The sequence below is a fragment of the Lacerta agilis genome, chromosome 17, assembly GCF_009819535.1.
Source record: "Lacerta agilis isolate rLacAgi1 chromosome 17, rLacAgi1.pri, whole genome shotgun sequence".
Classification (NCBI taxonomy): domain Eukaryota; kingdom Metazoa; phylum Chordata; class Lepidosauria; order Squamata; family Lacertidae; genus Lacerta; species Lacerta agilis.
Window position 1 is genome coordinate 12,017,717 of NC_046328.1, and position 23,885 is coordinate 12,041,601.

Consider the following 23,885-nt stretch of genomic DNA (forward strand, 5'->3'; position numbering starts at 1 on the left):
AACTATAAAAATTATAAAAACATCAATTAAGGTAACACATAATTACATCCTGAGTCATGATTTAAAAGGAATGTCCAATCTGCCCAGAAGTCCGTTTTTCTTCTTTTGGGATAGGACGGTGATCAGAAATCTGGCAACCGTAAGTGATCTTGGAGGGTCTTCATCATTCAGTAGGTATCTCAGTTTGGCTTCGTTCGAGTCATCGGCAATTCCCTTTAAATATGGAGCAAGAAACTTACTCCTGGCCGATGAGTGAAGAGCACAATCAAAGATTATGTGATACAACGATTCTGGTGCTCTGCAATTACAGTCACATAAGAGCGATATGTGTCCATTGGAGAATCTATTTCCCAACACGTTGGATGGGAAGGTGTTAAATCTTGCCTTTATAAAGGCATATCTATGAGCTGAGGAAGTTAAGGAATTCAAATAATTTGGGAGTTTTAGTGGGGGGGGGGTAGTAAACCAAGGTTTAGAGGTGAACAGGTACCATTACCCAACACCATTTTCTGCTGCAAGTCCATCTCCTCTAATCTACCTGTTACTGTTCTTTTAGCAGGAACTATATCCTGCTCCAGTAGTTTTAAAAGGGGAGATTCCCATTGCCATGATTTTCAGTTGTAACTATGTTTATGTTCTTATGCCATATCGCAGTAATACCTCCCTGCCACTTGAAGGCGCTGCAGTGCTACTTCAGTTTCAGTAAAAAAGCCTGTTCCCTCGCTCCTCTTTCTGGTTGCTCCCTCTGCAATGATTTTGAAATGGTTAGGTGGTAAGAGAAGCAAAGCTGATGATCTGGGCCTTAATTGAGCTCAGCACGATAATAAAAGGTGTGCCTAAGCAGGAAGTGGGTGGTTAGAAAAAGTTATCCCCCCCCCTTGTTTCAAATATTTTTTGGCTGCAGATTTCAGCATTGCTTTTGGGGCAGAGTGTACAACCAGAGTATTAATGCTCAGTGGCTTTTTTTCTGGAAAAATGGTGGAGGAACTCACCACGAAGATAGTTAATTAGTTAGTTAGTTAGTTTAGTTTATTGCAGGCCTAGTCGCAGTCCCCCCCCCCCCCGGAAGTGACTAAATGTAAGATGCGATTAATAAACTCAAGCAGACAGTGATCTGGATTGGCCACAACTTTGTTGATTACAGATATAGATAGATTTTTGGCTCAGGCATTGGGTGTATATCCATTCCAGGGAAAAAGAAAAAGAAAAAGATTATTTCCGTATTTTCTGGCATATAAGTCGACCCCCTGCTTTTCCAGTTAAAATATAGAGTTTGAGATATACACGACCGCAGATTCTCCACCCGGTGTATAAGACAACCCCCGACTTTTGAGAAGATTTTCCTGGATTAAAAAGTAGTCTTATACGCCAGAATATACAGTATTTAATTTTAAAAAGGTAAAGGAACTCAGTTCCACCGAGTTCCTGCTAAAAAACCACACCCCTGGTAATACCAATAGTATAACGTAAGACCACAAATTTAGTCACGTTAAAAAGAACAGCACTGTAAATGCCAAAGAAGGTTTCGGCAAAGTAAAATGAAACCATTCATAAAACTGATAACGGCAATCAGATTAAGTCTGGCGGATGTCAGGGTAGGTTACCATGCCTGGCTTGTTTAGTGAGCGTCCAAGTAAGTAAAGCACGTTAACATCTCCAAGGAAATCTGAGGGTTTGAATTTACATTTTATTCCTGTTTGCGTTTATTAAAAAGGAAAAAGGGGGGGAGGGTTTGTTTTAAAGCGGGCTGTTTTCATTGTGAGCATCCTACTTATTTTTATCCCACCCGCCTTCCCGAGGAGTTTATTTTATTTATTTATAAGAAATATTTTACTTGCTGCTGATTCATAAAGAAAATACCGAAGTGGTTTCACGGCAGCTATACATAATACCATACACGAAAAACCATATGAGAATGGTGAAATTGGATAACTGTTGTGGAAAGGTGTGCTCTGAATTGCCAGCATAAGCCTGACTGAATAGAAAAGTTTGCAGCAGGTGTTTAAAAGCTGATGCAGAAAGCACCTGCTGAGCCCCAGGTTGGGGAAGGCTGGTACTGTCTGTAACACACCCAAAAACATTTTGCATTTGCACACCACAAGCTTATCTTTCCAGAAGCTTATCTGTGGTTCTTTTCACTGAGGAATTTCCCAACAAGCTGCTGAAGAACCTCCAGAGTCTCTGGAATATGTTTCAAAAACTGTTGGCCTGAGCCTTTTTGTATCATGGCAAAAAAGAAGACAATATAGAAATTTGTTGTGGGAAGGAAGTATTTGAGATGGCTCAGTCTTTTCCTGCTGATCTTATGAATTCTGTAAATGCCATTATTTACTCACGTATGAAATACTATGGTATTGATCATAACTTTCCGGGGAGGCTCATCAGACAGCAGCATAGTCACTTGCCAGTCATTCCTGCTTTCTCTTGAAATGGCGTTGTGAGGGTTTGGCTGATTTGTCGGCCCGTTGACAACAAGATGAGGCAATTTTCGACAGGGAATGGAAGAAATTTATGGATTACATAGCAGTAGAGTTGAAATAAATCACACTTGGCATTTGAACTTCTCAAATACATAAAGTTTATTGGATCAACAAAGGGGAAACAAGTAAATTAATTATGTATATGCGTATTACAAAATCCTTTGTGCGTTAAGTATAACTTTTTATGTTTTCAGTAAAACAAAGCGGTGTAAAATATGAATGAAGGAAGATGGCTAAGGAAGATTGGAAGCCATTGTAGATATAGGAAACAAGTGTGTAAATAGAAATTAGTGAGAATTTAAAAACAGTAAACATAAAATGTGTAAATGTCGGTCTGTTAGCACGCTATTGTGGTGTAAAAGCAACATGGATGGGCAGCTTCCATTTTTGAATAGCTGCACAGGGAATGGTGACAGCACAACATGTTTCCTGCTCCGCCAGGGTCATGTTAGAAGTTCCAGACCTCCCGTGTGGAATTTCACTCTGCTAGCGGTCAACTTTGGCTCATGCTGGCACGAGGAGGGGCTGGAAAGAGGACTTCTCCCACTATGCTTGGGTGGGTCTCCCCATGTTAATCCTGGCATTGCAGGAAGGAGCAACTTCTACAGCAGCTCCCAGGATATGATGAGTACTTGGGCTCAGAAAGCATACTGCACGCTGCTTGGGTTTCCTAAGTTGCGATGAAGTTTCTCAGGAATATCATTCAGGATGCCTGATAATTTCGTAGGCTGGTTGATGTGAGAACTTTGATGTGTGTGTGTGTGTGTGTGTGTGTGTGTGTGTGTGTGTGTGTTTCTGGGTTTGCCACCAGGTTAACTACATCCCACCAAACCACTGGTCTGCCAGTTACATGAGCTGTTCTTTCCAGTGTAAGGTACTAATCAAAATCCTCAATCTTTGTCTTCCCAGGACCTTAAATGGGCTTGGCATCTTGGTGTGTTCCATGGATGGATCAGTGGCGTTTTTGGATTTTTCCCAAGACGAGCTTGGCGACCCTCTGAGCGAGGAAGAGAAGGTACCCTGCGCTGTTTTAGACGGGCTTGCTAATTAAGGCTGCAGTCCTAACTTCACTTACCTGGGAGTCATCCCGATTGGATTCAACAGGACTTGATTCTGGTTAGAACTGTGCTGCTCAGTCTCATCTTAAGGACGGGAGAACCTTTTGTTGCCGATGTCGGGGTGGGGGTCATATTGCCAGTTCTATCACATGGATCACAGTTGGGAAAATGTGGCAGGTGCACTATAAACGGGTTATGTGCATGTATTCCTGCACCCAACAGGTGCCTGTTGTTTTTTTGTGTACATCCTTATGAATTTCAAGTCTTCTTTCCTTTTTCTGCCATCATTGAAAGGGGAGTGTCAGATCTGTGTTGCGGTTGCTCACGAGTAACCAGGAACGAGTCTCAGCTGTCTTTTAACAGTTTATTGGTGCAGACTACCGTGTTTCTCCTAAAATAAGACATGGCCATAAAATAAGCCATAGCAGGATTTCTATGCATTTGCGAAATATAAGCCGTTCCCCGAAAATAAGCCATAGTGACGCGGCACCTCCCATTAAAACAGCCTGGAGAGGCGTGGCTATGCAGCGTACCGATGCAACGCGGTTAAAATAAGACATCCCCTGAAAATAAGCCATACTGTGTTTTGTTGAGGGGAAAAAATATAAGATGGTGTCTTATTTTATGAGAAACACGGTATTTACAGTGCAGAGAACATGAAAACATGACCGTCCTAGTCACTCGCAGAATCCGGGAGTGCCGGTTTCTGGCTGTGACCCCAACATAAGAATTTCGGCACCCCAAAGCGCCGCCTCCCCAGTCGCCTTTTGACCCCTCTGCGCAACTGGGGCGACGGAAGTGGCATGCTGCCCTCAGAGCGAAACTCATGAGGCGTGCTGGGGCTCCCAGCAGCATCTCCAAGCCCTTGTCTCTCCTGGCTGCTTCCAGCTTGTCCCTCCCCGCTGGAGGAGGGGCCGCTTTTTCTGCTTGAAGAGGTTTCACTACTGAGGAGGTGTCGGGGCTCCATATAGCTCAGTGCAGCATTCCTCAATCTGGTAGCTGGCAGATACTTTGGACTCCCCCCATCACCCCCCCCAGTATGGCCACTGGGCAGGGACAATGGGTTTTGCTGTCCAAAATATCTGCAGGGCACTAGGCTGGAGTAGGCTAGCTTAGTGGGGTTGTACATGCTTTGCATGCTCAGTCTACAGCATCATTCGTGCTTGAAATATCCTCCATTGATTCATTCAGAAAGTCTCATTGATCTCTTGCTTTTCTTTAGTCTACTCTCTTTTCTGCTCCTCTGGTCCTTCCTGTCCGCATACTCTAAACCTCTTTCTCAGAGTCCGTCTCCTGCCTTTAATTTTGCATAGCACCTGAATCATTTCTAAATAATGGTGCAAGCCGGCAGACAAACACAGCCAGAAATAAATGAGTCAGTAAAGCTGAAGGTTTTCTGCATTATTTGGAATATTCAGTCTATTGCCCCAAGTTCTTTGCCATTTTTGATCAAGGTTCGTGCACGCAGTTTAAGCGGCTGCTTTTGTGTTCTCACCTTTGCGCCCCTTAGAGCAACATCCACCAGACCACTTACGGCAAGAGCTTGGCTATAATGACCGAGGCACACCTGTCTACTGCTATAATTGAGAATCCGGAGATGCTGAAGTACCAGCAGAGGCAGCAGCAGGTGGAAAAGAAGAACGAAGCAGTGAGAGATGCAGCTGGCTCAGCTGCAGCACCTAAAGTAGCAAGCATGGTGAATGGGGAGAGTTTGGAAGACATTAGGAAGGTAGGTGACTCCGGTGGTGGTTCTTCTCCCTACGTGTCACCTTTGCAAAAGGGGAAAGTTTGGCACCTGGCTCCTTCCGAGCATTTGACGCAGCACAGAAGGGTTGTTGGAGGTCAAAGTAGACACAATTGTTTTGGCACGGTGTGGTTCCCATGTATCATTTACACAGACCTGCAGCAACTCATGCTTAGTCCTGGAGAGGCTGTGACATGGACAACTGGAGCCTTGGTGATGCATTGAGCCATTCAGTCATTTCTTAGATCCATTTCAATCTGGGTTTAGGCCCGGTTTTGGCTCAGAAACTGCTTTGCTGGCCCTATATGATGACTTCCGTCAGGAGAGAGGCAGGGGAAATGTATTCCTCTTCATTCTCCTTACCTCTCAGTGGCTTTTGATATCATTGACCGTGGTGGTATCCTTCTGGAGCTGCTGTCCGAGTTAAGGGTGTGTGGTTCCTCAGGGTTCAGTTTTATCCCCGACATTAGAGGTTTTCAACCTTTTTGAGTCCACGGCTCCCTTGACCAACTACATTCTTTCTTTGTCACCACTGTGGGGCTCAGGAGCCTAGTAATGCCACCCCTTGCCTGCAGAGCTGGCAGCCTCTCACCCTTTTTTGAACACCCTGGTGGAGTGTTCTCTCAGCCTCCTGTCCTCTCCCCTCCGGGCAGCCCCTGACGCCGCCCCCGGTCTCTGAGCTGCCCCCCCTGCCCCAAAGAGAGGTGCCTCCTCACACTGCCCCACAGGCGTCTGGGACTTGTCTGTCCATTCCCAACAGCAAGAGCTGGTGGACTGGCTGGCTGAGCTCCCTCGCCTACTTACTTGCTTACTCCAAGGCCGCCTCGGTTCCTAGCAACCAACACCCCCTGGCCAGCCCCAGAGACACCATTCTCCTACAGAGTTTGTAGCCAAGGCTTCTGCAACAAACAGCTGTGCAAGCCTTTGAGAGGCAGAGACACAAGAGGGCATCAGAGGAGGGATGGGAAGGAAAGAGGGATGGAGGCCAGTGTTGCCCGCAGCACCCCTGACCATCATTCAAGGCACCCCAGGGTGCCATGGCACACTGGTTGAAAACCACCTGTGTTGTTTAACATCTACATGAAACTGCTGAGTGGGCTTATCCAGAGTTTTGGGCTTGGGCTCTCGGAGATTCAGCAGGCGTAATCAGTGCTAACTATTAGACAGCTCCTCAAGCCTTTTTTATGGCAATAGGCCTATATACCTGCTCAAATTTTCTTATCGTTATTTTGTTGTATTCTCTTTATGGGACCTTGCATTTTATTATAATTGTTTTATTGTAAAGGTCATATGCTGCCTTGTTATTTTATATGAGTGGGAGGGATAGGAGTATTTTAATAAACTGAATAAACAAAATGTCCAGTTTATAGACTTTTGATGCATTGCAATAGGCCTTTATAGCAATTACAAGCGAAAGCTACAACAGCCATCTTTCCCCCCAACAGAATCTTTTAAAGAAACAAGTTGAGACTCGGACAGCAGATGGACGGAGAAGAATCACACCTCTCTGCATAGCTCAGCTGGATACTGGGTATATATGTGTGTGTGTGTGTGTGTGTGTGTGTGTGTATAAAATAAAATGACAGGTTTTATATTTTCTTCTGTTGAGATTTTCTTAAACCTTTTGTATGCTTAAAAAGAAACCCTCCTGTCTTCCTGTTGTGAAAATACTTTTATACTACTGTGCAACTTGTCTTTTGATGTATGTATTTTTCTAAGTTATTGCTGCTTCTTAAAGATTCAGGGTGAGAGTCAACTCATGAGTTATGTAAGCAAAAGTCCTGTGCAAGTTCTTCAGATAACCTAGACCTAAACAGTTTAGGTTCTTTCATGGTATGCAGTCTGGTTGTCCTTGCTCATACCCTGGCAACTGCTAAACCAATTGACTACCGCGGTGCACTGTACCTGGGGCTACCCTTGAGAAGACTTCCCGGGAATTTCAAGTTCCCTGCATGAATGAATTGGTAGCCTCCGACTGTTTCCGACACCACAAGGGCAGGGGGCATTTCATGTGGAAATTGCTACAATGGTGAAAATGTCAATGCCAAATCGTAGGGATCCATTTCTGACTGTGTAACTCAGATATGCTGAGAATCCCAGAAGGAGGTTGATGTACTCACCTCCGACTGCACGCAGCATAAATCTTTGTGCTGATGGAACGTGTCTCTTGGTACTACTTTAGATACAACCCAAAATCTCTTTCTCCTTTTTATTATATAATTCAATGCATACATTTGTGTTTAAAATGTATACACCTTTGATTATGTGGCGCGTATATAATTCAGCTAATCTCTTGACTGTTGTCTGTTTGTTTCCCCCCGAAAAACAGGGATTTTTCTACAGCTTTTTTCAACAGTATTCCTATATCTGGATCCTTAGCAGGCTCAATGATGTCAGCTTCTCAAACCAATCAGCTGATGTCATTAGATTACAATGCAACCAATATCCTCTGCACGTCTAAGCCTGCCTTAGAGCCAGTGGCAGTGAGTGTTAAACCAACTGAAGACGCAGCCAACAAAGATGGGTCAGTATTGGGCAACGGAGATCTCATCTTCTAACTTTTTGTGACTTGGGGGCTCTGTCCATGCACTGCATGTCGATCGCTCTGCGACTCTTGTTAGCTATGATTTTGTGATTCTGAATGAGCCCATCTTTCATATTGCCTCTCACTGATTTGAAAATGTTTTTGGGGAAAAATTCTGTGTAGTTCTAACAACGTAACAGAAAAGAAAAAGAAAAAAAAACGTATCTCTTGGGAATATGTTAAATGGTTACAGGGGAACAGTCAGACACCACTTAACCACTAATCATAAACTGAGGCTGTGTACGAACAGTGCATTTAAAACACACAACAGCAACACCCCCAAGAATTCTGGGAGCAGTAGTTTGTTAAGGGTAACTCTGAAAGGTAAACTACAGTCCCCAGGATTCTATTGGATAAGCTAGGGGTGGCCAACTCCTAAGAGACTGTGATCTACTTACAGAGTTAAAAACTGGCAATGGTCTACCCCTTTTTGGGGGGTTCAGGTCAAAGTTGTTGAGCTTTCTTCGGGGAGGAGGAAAGCCCCGTTTTTTAGGCATTCAGGTCAAAGTTGTTGTTGAGCTTTTTTTAGGGAGAAGGAAGTCCCTGTTTTTGGGTGGTGCAGGGCAAAAAAGTTGAGCTTTTCTTAGGGAGCCAAAGTTGTTGAGCTTCTTCGGGGGATCCAGTGATCTACCACAGACGTCCAGTGATTTACCGGTAGATCACGATCTACCTGTTGGACTTGCCTGGGATAAGCCATATGCTTTGAATGTATGGTGTGTGTGTGTCTGCAGTCTTAACTCTGTGGGATTCTCAAAAGCACACACAGACTTATTAAGGGTTGCACACCTGCTTGCATCACCTGCCAACTTTATAACATTTTAAGTTTGTTACAAAAATAGTCTAGGAGCATGGAAAGTTGCCTTATATGGAGTCAGACCATTGGTCTATGTGGTTTAACATTGTCCACTCTGAGAGCAGCTCTCCAGGTTTTCAGGCAGGTGACATACCTTACCCCATCTGGAGATGGCTGGGGATTGAACCTGGGACCTTCTGCATGCAAAGCAGATGCTCTGCCACTGAGCTATGGCCCTCCCCCCAGCAATATCCCACACTCTAACACAATATCGGTTGGTATTATTTATCAGTTGTTTAAATACACAAGCTGGAGTCAGATACAGTGAACTCTTTCCAGTGCAGTCAGGAATTCATGTTGATATAATCATCAGCCCCTTCCTCAGAAGTGAGAAGTGCAGAAAACACCAGCCAGATTTCATACAACTGCTGGTATGAAAAGTGCTAGATGCAGAGGTTTCAAAAGTACCTTCATCACAAGCCTGGCAATTCTGGAACTATACTTGATGATCTGTTGGAAGTTGATAGTCTTTACTTTCCCTTTGTTATTTTCACTCATCTGCAACTACTCACTCTGCACGCGCATTTTATAGTTTCCTTTTTCATCTTTTAATTTCTGCCCGTTGTTATAATTGGTCTCCCTGTTTTATATACAGGGGTACCTTGGTTCTCGAACAGCTTAGTTGTCAAACAAATCGGCTCCTGAACGCCACAAACCCGGAAGTAAGTGTTCCGGTTTGCAAACGTTTTTCGGAAGCTGAACATCCGACGTGTCTTCCGCTTGAGTGCAGGAAGCTCCTGCGGCCAATCGGAAGCCATGCGTTGGTTTTCGAATGGTTTTGGGAGCCAAAGGGACTCCCGGAACAGATTGAGAACCAAGATAACCCCTGTAATTTCATAAAATGAAATTTAAAAATAACCTTCCCAAAGAAGTACCTGAAGAGTTTGAAGAGTTTGGATTTGATATCCCGCTTTATCACTACCTGAAGGAGTCTCAAAGCAGCTAACATTCTCTCCTTTGAGAGCCAGTGTGGTGTAGTGGTTTAAAGTGGTAGACTCGTAATCTGGGGAACTGGATTCGTGTCTCTGCTCCTCCCCATGCAGCTGCTGGGTGACCTTGGGCTAGTCACACTTCTCTGAAGTCTCTCAGCCCCACTCACCTCACAGAGTGTTTGTTGTGGTGGAGGAAGGGAAAGGAGAATGTTAGCCGCCTTGAGGCTCCTTCAGGTAGTGATAAAGCAGGATATCAAATCCAAACTCTTCTTCTTCTTTCCCTTCCTCCACCACAACAAACACGCTTTGAGGTGAGTGGGGCTGAGAGACTTCAAAGAAGTGTGACTAGCCCAAGGTCACGCGGCAGCTGCATGTACAGGAACGGAGACACGAACCCGGTTCCCCAGATTACGAGTCTACCGCTCTTAACCACTACACCACACTGGAAGGCATGGGAGGGACAAGGCAACTCACTGGCTTCCAGTGGCTTCATTCCAGTTCTCTTCAGCTAAGCAGGGCTCCTCCAATTACCCAGAGGGGCAGAAGGGGCCACTTTACCCAAGATGTACCATGTTAGGATGAAAAACAGCTTCCATCCTGGGGACTGAGGTGAAACAATGGGGATTGATGTCGCCATTTCCCACTGCTTGTGAACTTCCATTTCGGTGTTTTGTTGGCCTGTAGAACACCCCCCCCCAATATATATTGCCCTAACTCAGCTTTTTCTTCCTTTTTTACAGTGTAAATGCTACCTCTGCTTCAGCTGTTCCCCCTGCATCTTCGCCCTCTGTGCTGCCAGCCTCTTCCAAGATAGAGCCAATGAAAGCGTTTGATTCTCGATTCACGGAGCGATCCAAAGCCACCTCAGGGACTTCTGCCATAACACACACAAATCAGATTGCCATAGACAGGTGAGGAATGAGCTATGCCCAGGTGAGAGTGAAGGAGGAAGTCCCACTTTCTCCAAAGTTGCATTTCCTTAAGACTCTGTTTTCTTGTTGTGTAAATGTGTAGCCTGGTACATTCAAATGAACTTTTGCTAACCCTTCCCAGTATTAAAAAAAATGTGTATGGGCAATAACCATGGAAACCTGCACTGTGGCACATTATAGGAATGCAATAAATCAGCTAGGCAGAACATTATAATTAACCCTAGGCTATTGAGCAAGGAAGAAACAACTAATGAATAAGACAATTAATCAAAATTTAATGAATGAAGACACTGAAGAATGTGTGTTTATTCAAAAGTTAATAAAGAAGGACATTGAAGAATGTATTCAATCACTTATTACTAAAAATGGAAAGTTGGGATGCGGTATTTAGAGGAGCTTAGATTTTATGAACTGGGTTGTAACTGCTATGGAATGTCTTGTTGTAACCATACAGTAGGCTAATAGTAATCGCACATGTAGCACAGAAATATATAAGAATGCTTTGCAACCATACCACATTGCAGTCTTCCTCCGTTTTTTTCAGGAGACTGTCCCTGTGTACATTTGTAGCAGTTAAGGCCTAATTTTCACCTAAAGCCCATGTCTGTTTGGCGTTCCACCGGGAACCCCCCTTAAAAATTTCTCCATCCGGAGAATGAACTTGGGGATAAATACAGACACAGTGCGTCGAGTAGCCACAATTCAGGGAGCTCCCCAAGAGACAAGGGGTTTTTTGTTTTTGTTTTTTGCCTATGGGCAAAAAGGGGGGTCTGGAAAGACCACAGAAAAGCGCCTGCTTTAAGGCCCCATATTCAGACCCCAGGATCTCTTGCTGCGACAGAGAAGCTGTGGCTGCCCATATATGGTTGGACACCAGATTAAATTTGCATCAGCAAGGCCAAAGGTTACCAGGTTCCTCGTTCCTGATCTGAAGCATCTGTTGCATCTGAGATGTACCGGTAGTTGGTTTCAGCCAGTTTGTGTCCTGAATGGGATGGCCATTCTCACCATGTTTAGAGTAGTGCATTCTGTCCTTCCTGCTGCTGCTAATGCTGCATCCTAAGTTCTTGCTGGACCAGGCCAGTAGCCCACCTGGTCAACATCCTGTTCTCACAGTGGCCAACCCAGTGCGTATGGGAATCCCGAAAGCAGGAGCTGAGTGCAATGGTGGTCTCTCCACTTGTGATTCCCAGTGACTGGCATTCAAAGGCTTACTGCTCCCAACAGTGGAGGTAGAAGAACATATTCCTCATGGCTAGTAGCCATTGGTAGCTTTAGCCTGTGTGGAATTTCTCTATAACCATCTTTTAAGGCCGTCTAAATTGATGACCATCATTACTTCTTGTTGGAGTGATCTGTAATTCTACTGTGCGCTGCATGAAAAAAAGTACAGTTGTATGTTGGTTCTTGAACAGAATGTGTTCCGGGAGTCTGTTTGACTCCCGGAACCGTTTGAAAACCAATGTGTGGCGTCCGATTGGCTGCAGGAGCTGCGCTGGATGTTCGGCTTCCAAAAATCATTCGAAAACCGGAACACTCACTTCCAGGTTTCAATCGTTCCCCCTCTGTATTGCACCAGAAACTGCTTTTGAAACTTTGTTGATTAACCCTGTGTTTCTCCTGCAGATTGAAGGAGCAGAACTCAATTAGGGAAAGCAAACCCAAGGATATCTTGGAGAGTAGCAGCGACAGTGAGGAAAAGATACCGGCCAAGCCTATGTCTCTGTCCAAGCGCAAACTGGACCTTGAAGTAGAAAAGAAGAAGAAAGGCAGGCCTCGAAAGGACTCAAGACTAATGCCCGTTACGCTAACAGTTCAGGTAACTGGGGTACCTGTCATCTTCTCTTATTTATTTGCTTATGAGAAAAAATATTCATATGCGCTCGATTTATATCCTGTCTTTTGACTGGCAACCTTGAAGCGGCACATCATTTACCAAATACACAAAGAGCTCATAACCCACCTACTCTCAGTAGCCCGACACTGGAGAGACCTGTCAGGAGTTAGCATAGACCAGGGGTCAGCAAACTTTTTCAGCAGGGGGCCGGACCACTGTCCCTCAGACCCTGTGGGGGGCCAGACTATATTTTGAAAAAAAAAATTGTGAACAAATTCCTATGCCCCACAAATAACCCAGAGATGCATTTTAAATAAAAGCACACATTCTGCTCATGTAAAAACACCAGGCAGGCCCCACAAATAACTCAGAGAAGCGTTTTAAATAAAAGGACACGTTCTACTCATGTAAAAACATGCTGATTCCTGGACCGTCCACGGGCTTTATTTAGAAGGCGATTGGGCCGGATCCAGCCCCCGGGCCTTAGTTTGCCTACCCATGGCATGGACCAATGGTATCAAATAGTATGGGAAACAACCTTATTAGAAAAACTAGCCAACAAACTGAAACTGACACGGGGACAAATAGAAGAAGATGCCTTCACCCCGGTATGGTTCCCCTTTATTTTTTTAAAGAATTTATTAAATTTTAACAATAAAACACACACAAAATACAAAAAACAACACAAACTACAAAACTACACAAAAAAACACCTACAAACCTACACAAAACACTTATTTAACTTTCCTTATCTTATTCCTAACATTGTTTGGGGACCTCCTCACATCCTCTCTTCTGCATTCATTTCAAATCTTCTTTAGTAACTTTATAACATTGCAAAATCTTTTTTTTCCTCAACAAATCTTAATCTTAATAAACAATAATCATCTTTAAACTTTAATCTTAATCCTAATTAAAATAAACATATCATATTTCTAACTACTTCTTATATCCTATCTTAATCTAACTTGGCCTTACTGTAGCCTTAAATGTCCTCTGATTTCAATTCAAATGTCTATCTTTTCACGTCGTTTCAAATAGTCTTTAAATTTCTTCCAATCCTCCTGTACCGTTTCTTCCCTCTGGTTTCCGAGTTTGGTATGGTTCCCCTTTATCACATACACAGCCCAACAAGACAACAACAAGAACCCACCAGCAGCATTCAAATAAATCTGTCTAACCTGATCCAAAAACACACACACACACCCCACTCACACAAAAACAAATTTCACCACAGCCAATCGAAGACAACCAACCACGCCCTAGGCCACCCCCCAACCTCTCTCACCACCAAAGGAATACAAGCGAATAGTAAAGAGAACTCACACAAGTGACGCTGACACAAAACCCCACACATACATTAAGTAGAATAGAAACATCACCACCCAACCCCACCCCACTCACCATTCCCCCCTCCACCTCTTTCCCCGCTTTCTTCCTAATGTAACACTAATGTCTCAACAAATGAAACTGATCTGTAGAAAATGTAACCTGAAAAAAGAGACATCGCAATACTTTTGTAAACCAAGAAATCTTTAATATATATTTTTTTAAATGAAAAATCCGCAGATATGTAAAGAACCATGAACAAAACAAAACTCCTGGTGGAGCAATAGCAGGTGGTAAAGATGTCCCCTTCCCACTGAGAGCTTTGTGGAAAGGAATCTCCAGGAAGGAAAGAAGCGGGTGAAGACTAGAGCATGAACCTGCTCCTGCTCTCTTTCCTGGATTCCTTTGCATAGGCCAGTTGGCGGGAAGGCAACGGCTTCAGCTGATGTTTGCAGTTAAATTGACACGGGCGTTTTTATGCCGAGCAGCCTGGTTGAGTTCTCCTTCTTGCCTTTCAGTCTCCAGCAATCCTGGCTTCTGAGAAGGATGGTGCTTGCCACAGTGCACCGCTAGCACTTAAACTGCCAACCCCAGTCCCTCAGAAATCGTTTGCATTGCAAGTAAGTGTTGGATTTAAAAAAACAAAACACTACACTGACCCTTCTGCAGTTAACATCAGGTTAGTTCCAAGAGAAACGCTAGGATCAGCGTGGACAGCCAGCTGCGGAAACCCCGGAGCACAAGGAGCTGCAGCGAAGTCTTCACAGTTGGCCAAGGCAGAGGTTCCCAGCAAAGTGGTTGGGGTATAAAAGGGATTGGGGAGAAGATGACATTTTGGTCTTCCCGCCGACAAGCCGGACCCATAGAACCATTTTTGATCCGGCCAGCTTCCCAGTTTCAGCTTGTGCCTATTAAAAAGGATGGAGCTGAATCCCATATGTTTTATTTATTGCATTTATAACCCACCCCTTTTCTCCAAGTTGCTCAGGGTGGCGTAGAGGGTTCTCCCTCTCCTCATTTAATCGCCACAAACAACCTTGTTTGAGAGGCAGTGACTGGCCCGAGGTCACCCAGTGAGCTTCATCGCCCAGTGGGGATTTGAGCCCTGGTCTCCCAGGTTCATCCAGCGCTCTAACCACTACACCCCACTGCCTCTCTGTTAACTTGCCAGCTTGGTTCAGAACATTACAGAGGTGGCGAAGAAAACAAAAGGAAAAGCCGGATAATAGGTGGTTGCTCACTTTGGGTTAAAGTATCAGGTTAAATTATAAATGGTAGCATTTCACTTCCTTTTGTAATGAGCCCTTGTTGATAAGTATTGGTGTAGCGTGGAAGTTCAGGTGTGCTATTTTGCTGTAGCATGCCCTAAATCAGGCACGTCCAACAGGTAGATTGTGATCTACTGGTAGATCACTGGACATCTGTGGTAGATCACTGGTAGATCACAGGCTCCCCCAAAGAAGCTCAACAACTTTGGCCTCCCCTAAAAAAGCTCATTTTTTGGCCATGCACCCCCCCAAAACAGGGATTTCTTTCTCCCTAAAAAGCTCAACAACAACTTTGACCTGAATGCCTAAAAGGGGGGGCTTTCCTCCTCCCCAAAGAGCTCAACAACCAACAACTTTGATCTGAAACCCCCCCCCCCAGGGGGTAGATCACTGCCAGTTTTTAACTCTGTATGTAAGTAGATCACAGTCTCTTGGGAGTTGGCCACCCCTACCCTAAATGATTTATTTTTGGGGGGGGGGGGAGTACTGTACAATTGACCCTTGGCAGAATAATAAAGATTTGGATTAGGACTGCATTATCAGAGTGGAGCAGATTTGCTGTACTTAAATGCTGTTCCTTACCTTTCCTCTCAAGTCTGCAGTTGTAAACTGCAGACAGCTGTTCTTTAGGAGCAGTATGTAAATTTTACAAGCAAATAAAATATGGGAAGGGCCTGGTAATAATGCTGATTCTGAATAATGCTGCTGGCAGGCACTTTTAATAACGTTTCAGTTATTACTACATAATAGCTGTGAACGGGCTGGTATTTCAGATGAGCCACCTTGTTTGAGCAACGTGTGTTCTTAAATAAAGAACCTTACCATTTTCGATGCTGGATAACGGCACCTTCATATTTCCAGGGTGTTTCCAATTGTTTGAATGGGGATATATATTTATACCAACTTTTGCAGGTCAGCTCAGATCCCTCCATGTACATTGAAGTGGAGAATGAAATCACCACAGTGGGAGGTTCAAAACTCAGCAGGTTAAAGTGCAACCGGGAAGGAAAGGAATGGGAAACGGTCCTCACCAGCCGAATTCTCTCAGCAGCAGGAAGCTGGTGAGTGTGTGTGTGTGTGTGCGCAAACACAGCCACAACCAGGCCAAGTTGAAGGCATCAACTTGGTATATAAAGCCTTTAATGTCTTGGAACCAGTTTACTCATGGGATCACCTTACTCCATAAACACCTATTCAGGTGCTGCGATCTGTGGAACCATCTGCTCAGTGCTCAGAGACCTCCTGTTCCCGTGCCACCCAATCACCAAGCCCCAAGGGCAGATCTCTGGCTAGGATAAAAACAAAATTAAAAATACATTCTGCGTGTTCCACCAGCTGATGGAATGCCTCGTATTGATAACAGAAAGGCAGGATGGGAATGTCTTTCATAAATATATTTTAGGTTTTCGGGTGGAAGCTGTCCCGTTCTCCCAAGCTTTCTCTGGGATGCAATTACAGAGATGTTTGTCGCTTCCCCCTCTTGTTTACCATGGAGGTTTGGGTTGGTTTTTTTTTTTTAAGTGCGCTTTTATTTCTCACCTCCTTGTTGCATTTTCATTTTGTGCGCAAGCCGCTTTGGAGACTGTTCATGCAAAGCTTGACGCGTCAGTCTTATTAAATAACTGGAAGTTCTGAGTTGATTTCTGTCCCCCCCGTCCCCTGGCTCTTTTCCAGCAAGGTAGTGAGCGTTGCTTGTGAGAAGCGGACCCTGTCTGTGTTTTCGGCTTGCGGCCGCCGCCTTCTCCCTCCCATCGTATTGCATTCTCCAATCTCCACTTTGCACTGCACGGGCTTCTACATCATGGCTCTCACCACGGCTGCAACCCTCTCTGTCTGGTAAGCACTAAGCTGTCGTCGTTTCAATGGCCCTCTGGAAGCTTACAGTCAACAGGTGCAGAGGGAGAAATTCAGCGAGTGCAATGGCAGCTGTTCGATCAGTTGATTCATTTCAGCTTACCAAATGAAGCAACCCCCTCTCTCCTTCCCTCGTGCACTGCTCTTGGGATTCTCCCACCCTCCACAAGAGCCAGTTTAGGGGACAAAGGAAATGGGGTGGGGGGGCTCATTGTGCTAGAACAACTCCTTGCCTGAGCTTCCTCTGGCATGACTCGTTTGTTGAACCTGATCCAGAGAAACAGCAGAGAAAGGAGGCGTGTAGATGCCTAGGAAGCATATGTGATTATTTCCATTGCACTTACTTTGGCTTAGTTGCAATAAGCCCAGGGTCACCAACATGCTGCCCATGGGCATCACTGTGCCTGCCAGTCCCTCCTCTGTTTACCTGCAAAAGGTGTCCTTCAATATCCTGAAAGACCTACATTGGCTCCCAGTACGTTTCCGAGCACAAATCAAAGTGTTGGTGCTGACCTTTGAAGCCCTAAACGGCCTCAGCCCAGTATACCTGAAGGAGCGTCTCCATCCCCATCGTTCAGCCCAGACACATAGGTCCAGCTCCGAGGGGCTTCTGGCGGTTCCCTCCCTGCGAGAAGTGAGGTTACAGGGAACCAGGCAGAGGGCTTTCTCAGTAGTGACACCCGCCCTGTGGAATGCCCTCCCAGCAGATGTCATTGAAATAAGCAACTATCTGACTTTTAGAAGACATCTGAAGGCAGCCCCGTTTAAAAAAATGTATTGTGTTAATATGTCCTATATTCATATCCTAATTTTGTATGTCTAAATGTATATTATTTCTTTATATCTTTTACTCTATTTTCTTTTTTTCTTTCTTTTTCTTTGTTTTCTTTTTCTTTTATGCGAAAATTGGTGTAATTCTTTTTAAATCCTAATACAGTGGTGCCTCGCAAGACGAAATTAATTCGTTCCGCAAGACTCTTCGTCTTGCGGAAATTTCGTCTTGCGAGGCACCTTTTCCCATAGGAACGCATTAAAATTTAATTAATGCGTTCCTATGGGAAAAAAAGTCCGGGGGCCCCTCCCGACCGGCACCGGAGCCAAGCCAAGCCGCGTTTTAAGACTGCAGTGAGCGAACAGCAGCGCTGCTGTTCGCTCGCTTCAGTCTTAAAACGCAGCTCCGCGGCTCCGGGAGGGAGGGAGGGGGCCGCGGCATGCCACGGCCCCCTCCCGACCGGCACCGGAGCTCCGCGGTGCTGTCTTTTAAGACTGCAGCGATCGCTGCAGTCTTAAAACGCAGCTCCGCGGCTCCGGGAGGGAGGGAGGGGGCCGCGGCATCATGCCCGACATCGGGCATGATGCCACGGCCCCCTCCCGACCGGCACCGGAGCTCCGCGGTGCTGTGTTTTAAGACTGCAGCGATCGCTGCAGTCTTAAAACGCAGCTCCGCGGCTCCGGGAGGGAGGGAGGGGGCCGCGGCATCATGCCCGACATCGGGCATGATGCCACGGCCCCCTCCCGACCGGCACCGGAGCTCCGCGGTGCTGTGTTTTAAGACTGCAGCGATCGCTGCAGTCTTAAAACGCAGCTCCGCGGCTCCGGGAGGGAGGGAGGGGGCCGCGGCATCATGCCCGACATCGGGCATGATGCCACGGCCCCCTCCCGACCGGCACCGGAGCTCCGCGGTGCTGTGTTTTAAGACTGCAGCGATCGCTGCAGTCTTAAAACGCAGCTCCGCGGCTCCGGGAGGGAGGGAGGGGGCCGCGGCATCATGCCCGACATCGGGCATGATGCCACGGCCCCCTCCCGACCGGCACCGGAGCTCCGCGGTGCTGTGTTTTAAGACTGCAGCGATCGCTGCAGTCTTAAAACGCAGCTCCGCGGCTCCGGGAGGGAGGGAGGGGGCCGCGGCATCATGCCCGACATCGGGCATGATGCCACGGCCCCCTCCCGACCGGCACCGGAGCTCCGCGGTGCTGCGTTTTAAGACTGCAGCGATCGCTGCAGTCTTAAAACGCAGCTCCGCGGCTCCGGGAGGGAGGGAGGGGGCCGTGGCATCATGCCCGACATCGGGCACGATCCCACGGCCCCCTCCCGACCGGCACCGGAGCTCCGCGCCGCCGAGTTTTAAAACTGCAACGATCGTTGCAGTCTTAAAACGCAGCGGCGGGGCTCCGGGAAGGAGGGAGAGGGCCGTGAGATGATGCCCGACATTGGGCACGATCCCACGGCCCCCTCCCGACCGGCACCGGAGCTCCGCGCCGCCGAGTTTTAAGACTGCAACAATCGTTGCAGTCTTAAAACGCAGCGGCGGGGCTCCGGGAAGGAGGGAGAGGGCCGTGGGATGATGCCCGACATTGGGCACGATCCCACGGCCCCCTCCCGACCGGCACCGGAGCTCCGCGGTGCTGTGTTTTAAGACTGCAGCGATCGCTGCAGTCTTAAAACGCAGCTCCGCGGCTCCGGGAGGGAGGGAGGGGGCCGTGGCATCATGCCCGACATCGGGCACGATCCCACGGCCCCCTCCCGACCGGCACCGGAGCTCCGCGCCGCCGAGTTTTAAGACTGCAACGATCGTTGCAGTCTTAAAACGCAGCGGCGGGGCTCCGGGAAGGAGGGAGAGGGCCGTGGGATGATGCCCGACATTGGGCACGATCCCACGGCCCCCTCCCGACCGGCACCGGAGCTCCGCGCCGCCGAGTTTTAAGACTGCAACGATCGTTGCAGTCTTAAAACGCAGCGGCGGGGCTCCGGGAAGGAGGGAGAGGGCCGTGGGATGATGCCCGACATTGGGCACGATCCCACGGCCCCCTCCCGACCGGCACCGGAGCTCCGCGGTGCTGTGTTTTAAGACTGCAGCGATCGCTGCAGTCTTAAAACGCAGCTCCGCGGCTCCGGGAGGGAGGGAGGGGGCCGTGGCATCATGCCCGACATCGGGCACGATCCCACGGCCCCCTCCCGACCGGCACCGGAGCTCCGCGCCGCCGAGTTTTAAGACTGCAACGATTGTTGCAGTCTTAAAACGCTGCGGCGGGGCTCCGGGAAGGAGGGAGAGGGCCGTGGGATGATGCCCGACATTGGGCACGATCCCACGGCCCCCTCCCGACCGGCACCGGAGCTCCGCGCCGCCGAGTTTTAAGACTGCAACGATCGTTGCAGTCTTAAAACGCAGCGGCGGGGCTCTGGGAAGGAGGGAGAGGGCCGTGGGATGATGCCCGACATTGGGCACGATCCCACGGCCCCCTCCCGACCGGCACCGGAGCTCCGCGCCGCCGAGTTTTAAGACTGCAACGATCGTTGCAGTCTTAAAACGCAGCGGCGGGGCTCCGGGAAGGAGGGAGAGGGCCGTGGGATGGTGCCCGACATTGGGCACGATCCCACGGCCCCCTCCCGACCGGCACCGGAGCTTACCTTTTCGCTGCGGTCGGGAGGGATGTTGTCCGCCTCTGCCATTTTGGATCGACTGCGCATGCACAGTCGATCCAAAATGGCGGACGCGGACATCACCCCTCCCGACCAGAGCGAAAAGGTAAGCCAGCTTACAGTGGTACCTCGCCAGACGAATTCGTCTTGCGAAAAACAGGCATAGACGAATTCGTCTTGCGAGTCAACTAAAAACTCGCAAAACCCTTTCGTTTTGCGAGTTTTTCGTCTAGCGAGGCATTCGTCTTGCGGGGTACCACTGTAAAATTTATTTTATTTTATTTTAAAAAAAGAAGGCAGCCCTGTTTAGGGAAGTTTTTAATGTTTGATGGTTTGTCGTTTTATTAATATTCTGTTGGGAAACGCCCAGAATGGCTGGGGAAACGCAGCCAGATATGTAGGGTATAAATAATAAATTATTGTTATTGTTATCCCTTCTGAAACCCACAATATGTGGGAGGCTGTTGGATCCCTTCCTGCTCCCTTTGTTTTTGGACTGCCTCAGCCTCTCCTATACAGAGCATACCTATATTTTATTGGATGCCAGGACTGGACACCCAGCTTCCATTGTGAGCATTGTGAGCTGAGGTGCAAAGGGTTTCTCTCTGTGAGCAAGTGTGGTCGCAACTATAGGGATATTGGGGGGTGGGGGGTGGGAGAGAGATCTAGAGGTTTCCTGGAAAAGGTGAATGGGGAAATAAAGAGAGGTGGTCACTCAGAGGCATTCCAGGAGGCAATTCTAGTTATAAGAGGCACCAAGGGAAAATTTGAGGAAGCAGGAATCTTTGGGGCAGCTGAGGGTCGTATATGTGGAGGAAACACCAAGATGGAAAATAGACCTTGTTCAAACTCACTGAAAACAAGCTAACACTGACACCATCTCCTATGGGGGGAGGGCCTTCTGGATCAGGCAAAGGGCCCATCTAATCTAGCATCTTGTTCTCACAATGGCTGGCCAGATGCCTGTGGGAAGCCTGCAAGCAGGACCTGAGCACAAAAGCCCTCCCCCCACCCGTGATTCCTATCAACTGGCATTCAGGGGCTTACTGCCTCTGATGGTGGACGCAGAACATAGACATTGTAGCTGGTAGCCATGGGTAGCCTTATCCTCTAGACTTTGAGTACAGCTTCTCAAAAGCAGGATCTGATTCGTTTCAGGCTTTCCCATGTGAGCCGGTACCAATGCAACGATAGTCCCCTGAATCTTACCAAGAATTATATCGGTGTGACACTTAGCATCCTATGAGGCGGCTGCCAACGTTCCAGCGGCAATTCCTTGGTTTTCAGTTTTAATATTTTGCCGTGCCGTGTTTCAGTTTCTCCCTTTGCAGAAATGCCTCTTCTGTGTTTTGTGGAACTCAAATGCCATTCCCTTTCTGTACTTTCCAGGAATGCTCAAAAACAGGCAGTGGTGGTGAAAGACGAGTCCCTGCAAACAATTTTAGCAGGTAATGAAATTATTTCCAGTTAGGGGTGCTTTGTAGTGCTATGCATTAAACGTCTTGTGTGGTCACAACACATCACCCTGACACTTCATTGCCACTTCTCCCCCCCTCTCCTTTTCATTCCCCTCCACATTTATTTTCTTTAGACATGATGGATTCTACCCAACTAAGCTCTACCCAGACTTGTAACCCTGCTATGACTTTGCTCCAAGGAAGTCTCATTATCTGATTTGATTTTTACAGGAAGCGAAACAACTGTGTCTCAGATCTTGTTGACACAGCATGGCATCCCCTTAATGAACATGTCTGATGGAAAAGCCTATTGCTTTAACCCTTCTCTGTCTTCTTGGTAAGCACCTAAAGGAGGGGGGGAAACGGGTTTGTCGAGTGCGTTCCTTTGTCCGAGGGTGGAAGCTCTAACCGCGAAAGCCAACCTTTGCTTATTTGTTTTACTTGTTTATTTAGAGCATTTGTACCTCGCTCTTCAGCCAATAGGCTTCTGGAATGTCTTGCATGTAATCAATTAAAACAAGGCAGTTCCTGTCTGCAGGCTTACAGTGATAGATAGATAGATAGATAGATAGATAGATAGATAGAGAGAGAGAGAGAGAGAGAGAGAGAGAGAGAGAGAGAAGACACACAAGGGGAAATGGTGGGCAGGGAGGGAAGTTGGGGGAATCAAACTCAGGCACCTGTTCTTAAACAGCTATTCTTACAATGATCTGCTGGCACGGTTTGGGAGCAAGAGGTGCCTGATAGAGCCGGGCTAAGCCGATGGAATGAACCCTACTTCTCACCTCTTCCACTGAGCCCCCGTCCCAGGTGACAGTTGAGGTAGAGGAGGCCTAATGGGGACGGCCTCGTTTGTGACCCTCCGCTTTACCCAAAACGTGTTTGCAAGCCACATTTTCCCACCTAGGCAAACAGCTTTGAGCACTTTGGGTTGAGACCATACCTGTATATAAATATTAAAACAAAGTAAATATCCCCATTTCAGTTTAATCACCTCGCCACCCCCTCCTTTTTAATCGCCTGCAAATCTTTTGTTGTCTTTCCAGGAACCTTGTCTCTGACAAGCAGGAGACTCTAGCGCAATGTGCGGACTTCAGGAACAGTTTGCCATCGCAGGAGGCTATGCTGTGTTCAGGACCGTTAGCTATAATACAAGGGAGAACGTCTAAGTATGGACTTAATAAACTTCGTCTTTTTGTTGTTGTTGATGCCTCCCCAGTAGTTTCCTTGGCGTTATCCCTGGCAAGTAGCCGAATTTTGCATAGCTGGGGGCTAGTTTATTCCTCAAGGTTCGCACGCCCTTCTCACTTGGTGAAAAACCTGATTATGAGAATATAGAACCACAAAAGCATAGAGCCACTGACCTACTGGATCGGACTGAAGGTCTTTTCAGTCCTGTGTTCTGTTTCCATCTGGAGGTTCAGGGACTAAAGACCAAGTGTGTGTAATTGAATAGTCACCCCATTTACCCTGGTGCCCTTTTTCTTTCCTCTGTTGTCTCCCTTCTGTCTCCCTTTACGCTGCGAGCCATTTTGGGTAAGGACCCGCCCCCCCTTGCTCTTTGTGAAGCACCATCTACAGGGATGATCCAGTATTAATGGCAATTCAGAAGCACCTGCTATTGTTGGCTTGCCATTACAAGCACAAATAGCTGCTGGCTCATGCAATCCTTCGTCCCCTCCATTCCTGATTTGTGAGCATAAGCTTCTGATCTGTTGGCGAAGCTGTGTGGAGGTGGAGCAGGGAAGAGAGAGTGTGAGCTCAAGGTTGCTGCTGAGTACAACATAGATGTGGACACTTAACAGTTGAAGCAGTTGCTTCTTCGCTTCTGAAAACGTTCCTATCACTGCTCTTCATTGCAGCTCCGGGAGGCAAGCGGCAAGATTGTTCTCCATGCCTCATTTGGTGCAGCAGGAAACGACTCTGGCGTATCTGGAGAGTCAGGTAGCCGCAGCGCTGACTTTACAGTCAAGTCACGAATACCGCCACTGGCTCCTTATCTATGCACGGTATCTAGTTAACGAAGGTGAGGCTCAGAGTGTGTATGTATGTGCTTCTTTGAGTAAATTTAACGAAAGAAAGAAGGAAAGAAAGAGAAAACGTTAGCACACTTTAATGAACATTAATATATCCGTCT

General features: G+C 47.1%; 1 protein-coding gene across 1 annotated transcript in view; it reads left to right on the plus strand.

Moving 5' to 3' along the window:
- Positions 1-23,885, plus strand: part of LOC117061445 (protein HIRA) — a 59,775-nt gene that overhangs the window by 30,766 nt on the left and 5,124 nt on the right. Inside the window, exons 11-23 of the mRNA XM_033174284.1 lie at positions 3,390-3,495; positions 5,049-5,267; positions 6,728-6,813; positions 7,612-7,806; positions 10,392-10,562; positions 12,210-12,402; positions 14,268-14,369; positions 15,930-16,078; positions 16,692-16,853; positions 21,681-21,739; positions 21,980-22,085; positions 22,795-22,917; positions 23,611-23,774. Coding sequence (XP_033030175.1) covers positions 3,390-3,495; positions 5,049-5,267; positions 6,728-6,813; positions 7,612-7,806; positions 10,392-10,562; positions 12,210-12,402; positions 14,268-14,369; positions 15,930-16,078; positions 16,692-16,853; positions 21,681-21,739; positions 21,980-22,085; positions 22,795-22,917; positions 23,611-23,774 — 1,835 coding nt within the window. The remainder of the gene's footprint in view (positions 1-3,389; positions 3,496-5,048; positions 5,268-6,727; positions 6,814-7,611; positions 7,807-10,391; positions 10,563-12,209; positions 12,403-14,267; positions 14,370-15,929; positions 16,079-16,691; positions 16,854-21,680; positions 21,740-21,979; positions 22,086-22,794; positions 22,918-23,610; positions 23,775-23,885) is intronic.